General features: G+C 56.3%; 2 protein-coding genes across 2 annotated transcripts; one reads left to right on the forward strand and one right to left on the reverse strand.

The window, feature by feature from the left end:
- Positions 1-1,097: 1,097 nt before the first annotated feature.
- CSUI_006409 (uncharacterized protein) lies at positions 1,098-3,302 on the reverse strand (the record flags this gene model as incomplete). The annotated part of the gene is made up of 1 exon (XM_068066569.1): positions 1,098-3,302. A coding segment is annotated over exon 1 (1,353 nt), but the record flags the coding sequence as incomplete, so codon positions are not given.
- Positions 3,303-5,065: 1,763 nt separating this feature from the next.
- On the forward strand, positions 5,066-7,085 carry CSUI_006410 (poly(adp-ribose) polymerase and dna-ligase zn-finger region domain-containing protein). The gene is made up of 2 exons (XM_068066570.1): positions 5,066-5,684; positions 6,089-7,085. Exons 1-2 carry the CDS (start codon positions 5,470-5,472, stop codon positions 6,948-6,950), a joined length of 1,077 nt encoding a protein of 358 aa, XP_067921453.1. The 5' UTR covers positions 5,066-5,469; the 3' UTR covers positions 6,951-7,085.
- The last annotated feature ends 413 nt before the right edge of the window (positions 7,086-7,498 follow it).

A 7,498-nucleotide genomic window follows, 5' to 3' on the forward strand; every position in this document is an offset into this window, starting at 1 on the left:
AGGAGGCTGCAAACGCCGTGTTCCTGTTGCAGCATAGCTTTCGACAGGCACACCAGTTTCTGGCTTGTTGGCCTGATAACCCCCCGTGGGCGCTGCGTCACCTCCGGCCGCGTACGTAATGCCGCACAGGGACAGGCCGTTGAAGAAAGTGAGCACAACGCGTTTCAGAAGCTATGTCAGGGGAAGGGCCTTCAGTGTGAGAGAGCATGCCCTTCCGTCTTTCACCAAGCCAGCTGAGCTGCAAAGACGGAGCATGCCGATTACGTTTTTTCCCGGCTTCGCACACCTCACTATGGATTGCTGGCGCCAGGCTCCGAAGCTTTTTCCCAACACCGAATGGCATCACTTAGAGGAACTGGGCTGGCATGCTTTCTCTAGCGAGAGACACACAAAGCGGCGAGTGTGCTTGGCAGAGTTGCTCACTAAGGAACCGCCTCGGCGTGTTCGGTAAGGCAGACTCAAATTCATAGTAGTCGTGGAGCCCAGGGAAGAGCGCGTCATTCTGGGGAAATGATGAACAAAGCGCCGAATACCTGTCCGTGACCACTGTTCAGTTGTGGCAATCTCAATGGCCTCGCTCACCGTGTTAGCGTGGGACAGTCGCTTCAGCCACTGTAGCGCGGGTACTCCGAACGAAGTGAGCCCTGGTTACACCTGTGGTGCCACGACTGTCACTGACGCTAATTGGACAGTGCAGTTCTCTCGATACTACGTCGGTGGTAGCCAACCCAACACCCGCTTTCTTCTTGGGTGACCACACGGGACAGACTGAACAACCGATGTGCATGTCTGTTTGGTCCTGTGCCTCGCCGCAACGATGCAAGGTACAACGCCCGGGAGAACAGGCTGACCGTCTCAAGGAACGACAAACCACAGCGGAGCATAAAGCGGCCCGCTCGCATTCTGCCACATCCCTTACAACGTGCCCCGGCAGAGGCGAACACCGGCGAGAATGAAGGATGAAAATGCCATTTTTTTAGCAAAATTCTGCCAGTACGGGGTTCCCAAATAGCGCTGAAGGCCCTTGCAACCAAGCGGAAAAGTGTGTAATGCGAAAGGAATCTGAGTTCTTTTCTTGTACTCAGATGTTTCAGAAGACTGGAGACCCACAGGTACAACGTGTTTGACCGCTCACACCTCGCGCGACACCGGCATTGTTGGTTGTCGTTGAAAGAGCACTGCCTATGAATACTGATCGGAGACACAAAGCTATGCAAAAGACTCCCAACAGCAGAGACGCCACAGATAACAACTTGAGCGTACCTGTCCGCTCGTGAATTTGCCGCGGATTCGGTACCATGGAAGGCCGGCAGTTTCTGATGATGACCTGGGCGCAAGGCGCTCCTCTCGAGCAAGCGCCACCTGTAACCACTGGTGCCGAGTTTCGACCTTCTTATGTCAGATTTCAGTCCCGGTGGGCAGGCCAAAGGCGTGGCGGAACTGACGAGCTGAGTTCGCTCCAAGTAGTGAATCACTACGGGCTCAGCAGCGCCGCTTGACACTGCGTGAAGGCCGCACCCTCCAGTTTGGGAAACGTCCAGCATTGGTTTGAGCCGGTGTGCCCCTTCCCATTGTTCAGCGTCCATATCCTTCAGCGCTGACAAGATGAGTTCTCCGGGGGACTCGTTCTGAACCTCCTCTTTCTCTTCTACTTGGTCAAAGCAGTGGCGCCCCTGGCAATCTGTCTTGTGAGCACTTTGCTCCTCAGCTTGCGCGCCCAAGCTGCCTTGCACGGCTGCGTCTGCGGCGTGGCCTCTCGCGTCCGCTGAGGTTCTCCCCGCAACGCTGTCCATGTGAACGGTTACTACTTTGCCCATAGGTTTCCGGAGAAGCCGCAGGTGAATTTCGGAGCCGCGCTGGCCCCCCACCAGTGCGACCCGTTGCGGCTGCGCTACAATGACTAAAGGAGAGTTTGTTGCACGGTTTCTGCTGGTGCCCACTCCCGACTCACTCACACCGGGGTTCTCTGACGAGGGGCTCAGCGACAAACTGAGACATCCAGAGGGTGAAAAAGAACAATCACTCTCCTCCTCCTGTTTTCCTTGATTCCAACTTGAAGTCTGGCCTTTCTGGATCCTCCTGAGTGACAGCTGCCCATGCTGAGTCCTTTTGCGCCATTGAAAGCGCTCCTGTTGAGCTTCCGACGTGCGTCCCTGCGTTTGACCCCCTGCCACCTCCCCCTGCCGTGCAGATTCACCGAAGTCGAGCACACCAATGGCATCAACGGCAGCTGCCAAGCATACTCCGTGACTGCCACGCAAGTCTTCAGATCCCGAGCTGCAGCGATAGACCCCCGCGATGTAGAAATGATAGAGAGTTAGAAATGAAACGGAGAGAATACAGAACGCTAAAAATTTGCGAGAGATCCGCGTAAGTGCGGACAGACGCGCGGAGGCTTGGCAGACGCCTGAAGGCCTGCAAGGGACGGAAAGTCCAGTGCGAGCCCTCATGGTGACGAAATACTACGAGACCAGTGGCGAGACCCCGTCTGCTTCCAGTTTTCAGGTTCTTCTTAGAGAGCAAACCTGACGCACCCTGTCGGGGTCTCATCACGTGTGAGAGACAGCCGTAGTCGAGACATACTGGCAGCAAGCTGCATGGAGGTATTAGTTGTCGAGAAAGATAAGAAGACACAGCCTGCGTGCGGTCCCGTAGACTCCACTTTGTGGCAGCAGTTCGGCACGCCGACAGAAAAGGCTTCACAGACAGGCGAGCGCTCCGCGACGTCGGAAAACATGCAGCCGTGTTGCGACTCTCTGGCTGAAGACGTAACTGCAGAAAGGCAAGACGGATGGTTACACTGGCTAACATGCGTAGCAGAGGGCCGGCGAGGACTGAGGTCGCACACCCAAGTTGGTGACGACCCACACACACCGTTGAAAAGAGAAAAAGCCTGTTAGTGTTCCTTTGATTCACGTGGTCCGTCAGACTCCGTGGTCCTGCTTTGCGACAGCAGAAAGGTCGTCTCCTGGGAGACCCTTACTCCACTGCCCATTAGACTTTTTTGAGAACAAAGTACAATAGCGATACGTGTTTTGTCTACGCTCGGGTGTCCTCCTAAACACGGTCATGGGACTGTTGTAAACATCTTTACGAAGGCCGCCCTGCAGAGCGTCCCTTCCTGGCCTGGGTCCCGCCTTGTTGTCGGGTCGATGGAGGTCAGGTCGACGGCTGGCCGGCCATCGTGCCTGCAACGAGTACAGGTGAAAAAGCGGTAAACCAGACAACGAAAGTATATCGAAGAAAAATCTATTTTCGTCACCTTCAATCGTCTGGAACTATGGGGTTCTGCCGCGTTCAGGTTTAACGTACGAATTACTCAACTATCCGGCCCCCGCTACGACCGCCCGGGCCTCCCCGACCCTTGCCCTAGTTGGGCGGCCACTCTTTAGCCCAGCGCTCGGGTGCGCCCGCACACGTTGCTCCAAGACGAGAGCAAAGCGCTCACTGCATTGCCTATGCGCTGGCCATACAGCATCGCACTCGGCGCAACGCTTCTAGCTAGCGACGCACGTCTACCAACAGCAGTAAAGCGCGCGTGTCCAGGGACCGCAAGCGGGACAGATGGTCCTCGGCAGAAGCCGAATTCAACCCTGATCTTCATTGGTCGGTAGCGCTCCCCTTTTCAGTGGGTCTTACAGCCATCGCATCAGGCGGTTCCGCCGCCTCTGTAGGGATGCAGGCGTTTCTGGCACACGCACCCTGGACAGCAGCTTCCTGTGGGTTCGCACTCGCGCACCAAGCTGGCCGACGTGCCAGCACACCTGATACGAAGCCTGTTCGTGTGTACGCGAGCCTGCATGACATTCCAGAGAGGTCGTGGCCCCACTCTTCGAAACTGTTGCCCGGCGTGTCGCCGCTTCCCTGTTGAGAGGGTGATCACCGTTTGGCGAGCACGATCCACTGAGACAGCTGTACACTGCGGTGAATGTTGAAACCAGCTAGAAGGAGAAGAACCGAGAAAGGCTCTCGTAATAAACCCTGATGGAAGTGCATACACCTTTCAAATAAGGAATCGTCCATGTGGTTGATGTAGGCGACCGGATTCTAACTCCAAAGCGCGGACGGTGGTAGAAGACAGAACGCCTGAGTTCCTGGGGCCTCGGGACTGATGTGTTTGCTCCCAGTGATACAATACGTTTTGAAGTTCTAACGGTTCCAGTCAATCCAGTCAATGTCGCGCAGTTCTCGTTAAGAACTGCTAGGGATGCGGCTCCAAGGGTGGGCTCCCAGGCCTCCATGTTGGTCGACGTCTGTAGCGCTGGCGGTCTTGCGACGCCTTCGGTCTCGTTCCAGCCCCGGCCAAGAAGAGGGAACACTCGGTCGCGCCTCCTTCGGCCGAACTCGCTCCCTCCCCGGCTTGTAAAGTGTCGCTGGGTTCGGGCAGGAGTATCGCACCCCCGCTATGGACTCTCGCCCTATGCCCACCTGCGGAAGCTGCGCCAAAAGGCTCTCCGGCACCGCAGCATACTTTGGCCGGCCGGAGGGTGCAGAGATCGTTCCGTGACTCCGCCTGTCCTGCTGCGGAAACCCGAAGACGTGTTTTCCACTTCGAACAACACACTGAAGGTGCCCGTCCATCACTGAACAGCGGCGTTTCTCCAGCGGACAGTCCTCCGACCTCGACACGTCGTCAGCTGGCCCAGAGGACTCTCTTAGACATGTTCACTTAGCCGGCTAGATGGAAGAAATGCGCCTGTGTCTCTGGGCGGACTCTCTATGGACCTTCGCTTGCTTGCCTAGTTCAGGAAAACTGCAACACGGGAGCCTTCTCTCCGTGGAGCTCCCGAGTGCTATGCGACTGAAAAGTAGTCATCGCCTTAAGCGAGTGCTCTTGTCCGCTGTGGTGTTTCCAAGGAGCGAGCGTGTGTTCTCAAACATTACGAAGACTCCACCGCGGCCCATACCGGCGAAAGAGCGGCTGTAGCTACCTTCGACATCGCAGGCAACCCGGTGTGCACTCACCATGTCGTAAACTCGTTATGTTGCGATCAGCCCCACCCGCGCCGCGCACGCTTCGTCTTCACTCGACTTGGTAGGGAGCGGAGGAGGCACTGGAGTGACATGGCGAGCAACGAAGTATGGGACTGAGTCTTCAGCGAGACCTGTTTCGCTGTGGCTGGGCGATAACCGACGAAGTGAGTACGCTTCGTACCTGTTTTGAGGACGACGCCGGGCTGCAAACCTGTTCGCATGCCCTTGCCAGGCGCTGCACACGCAAGCATTGCGCTCGCCACAGCCAACAAGCTTCTTAGCCAAACACACATCGAAATGCCCAGGCACCCCCCCACGTTACATATTTTACTTTAGTGGGGCGAAGTGTGTGCCTTTTCACGTCGGATTTCAAGTTTTCTCTCTTGCCTAATTCCTGTCGTTTGGTCGACTACCACCTTCGCGCGACCTGCGACCAGCAGGAACGGAGGTTTGGGCAAAGCCGTCTCCTAAAGGCTCACAGAGGATTCGTGCACCATGTCAAAAAAAGAGCTGGTTTTTCACTGCGAGTACGCCCCGAGTGGCAGGGCGAAGTGCCGCGTGTGCAAGGGTTCCATACCGAAGGGACAGCTGCGTCTGGCGACTAGCCAGCCTTTCGCAGAACCGTCGATGCCGGATGAGGACCTTCAAGTCAACAAACAGCGTCAGATTGCAGCGGAGGCTCCAAGATGGTGCCATGCCGACTGTTTCAGGTAAGGGGGAGTGAAAAGACCCCAGTCGACTTTCTGGGACCGGTGCAGCTCCTACGGCGCTGGGGTCGTGTGGTAACAAGGCCCCTGGTGGAGCTCCGTTGCAGCTCCGGCGACACTCTTCAATTGAAGTAAAGAAAGGCAGCTCACTAGCTGGCGAGCTGGTATCTGGCTGTCCCCGTTAAACGACGAGAATGAAATGGACGGCACACCTATCATAGAGGAGAACAGGTTGCAATGGTTGATCCTAGTAGAACTTCCTTCGGTGGAACGGCTCCTTGAGTGGAGTGTATGGTGTCTCTCAGCTTTCTCGCAGTAGGCTCGAGTCCCGAGAGTAGTGTCCTTGGGCCACTTAACTTTCTTTGAAGCCTGTGTTGTTCTGCTCCGGTTGTTCTTGACTGGTCTAGGAAGTTCCGAGTTTCGGCCGACTGGTGGCGGAAAAACGTGGAAGACGCGGAGAATTTCGTAGGCTGGGCTGACTTGTCAAAAAAAGACCAGCAAGAACTCCGAGATTTTGTGGAAGCCGTGAGGGATGGCAGGACGCCGAAGCCATTCACGCATAGCGACGCAGACGCGCCGACGCAAGATCCTTTCATCAACAAAGAACGAGAGAACGAAAGCAAGAAAGCCCAACAAGTTGCGACCGAAGGTGAGCACCCTGGCGCAGAAGGTTCGGGAGCGCAGGGCGGAAGCAGCCCACAGCGCAAGGAGGGTTCGAGGCGGCCGAGTCGGTCGACAGCCGCCGAGGGGGAGGCACGATCCGAGCCGAGAAAGAAACGCGCCAAGGAGAGAGAGAGCTCCCACAGTCTCCCCGCTAGCAAGAAAAAAAGGAATGGGGAAAGTCACTCGGGGGATACCACAGGGACCGCCTCAAGGGCGAGAGCGGCGTCCGATGAAGCCTCTCCAAGTACGGGGGGCCTTGCAAACCGACATAAGACCAATCCGGGACCTCTGTCGGAAGAGGAACGCTCTGCGATCAAGCGCGCAGCGGACGATGCGGAGAGGTTTACTGTTCCGAAATTGAAGGAGTTGCTCCGGGTTAATGTCCAGAAAATCAGCGGGACGAAGGAGGAACTTGTGCAGCGGGTAGCGGAGTGTCAGGTTCTAGGGGCTCTTCCTCGCTGTCCCGAGTGCCAGGGGGGCCACTTACGCTTTGACCAGAATAGTGGAGTCTACAGCTGCCCTGGTTACATGGACGAAGACGGAGAGTACAGGCGCTGCAGTTTCAAGAGTAAGGAGGTCGACCGCGTGCCATGGAAGTTCGCGTAGAGTACGACCTAACTGGCATGTGTAACAGGCGTCGAGGCCGCAACGGTATCTTGACAAACACCGGTTCTACGAGGTGTATCAAACAGAAGAGCTAGGGCACCGTTTGCGCATGGTGCTACGTGGCCAGAGAGGGGTCCTGCAGTAAGTAATGATTCCTGTATCTCCCGAGAAAGGCGCTGTCGGTCCCTTCGCATGTCTTTTTGTGAAACCTTAACTGAAAGCGCGTGCGGCTAGCACTTCCCGAAGTCCCTGCGTCCCCCCGCATATCGGGCTGGCTTACGCGGAACCACACTTTTTTTAGCTGGAACGCAAGTTGCACGTGCTCAGCGACTGGCGAGTTTTAGAAAGCTTACACAAAACCTCGGCAGCGCGTTCTGCATATTTTGGGGTATTTGCGTCTTCACGGAATGCTGTCCCAGCTGGTGTGCGAGCTCGGAGTTGACGGGAATGGCTGCGGCACTGGCGTAAGCGATGCTTAAGAGAGAAATTTGTGTCATGTTGAAGGTACGGAATCGCCATCACCATCAGCAGAGCTCAAAGTACCGGCG

The sequence above is a fragment of the Cystoisospora suis genome (assembly GCF_002600585.1).
Source record: "Cystoisospora suis strain Wien I chromosome Unknown contig_3248, whole genome shotgun sequence".
Lineage (NCBI taxonomy): Eukaryota > Apicomplexa > Conoidasida > Eucoccidiorida > Sarcocystidae > Cystoisospora > Cystoisospora suis.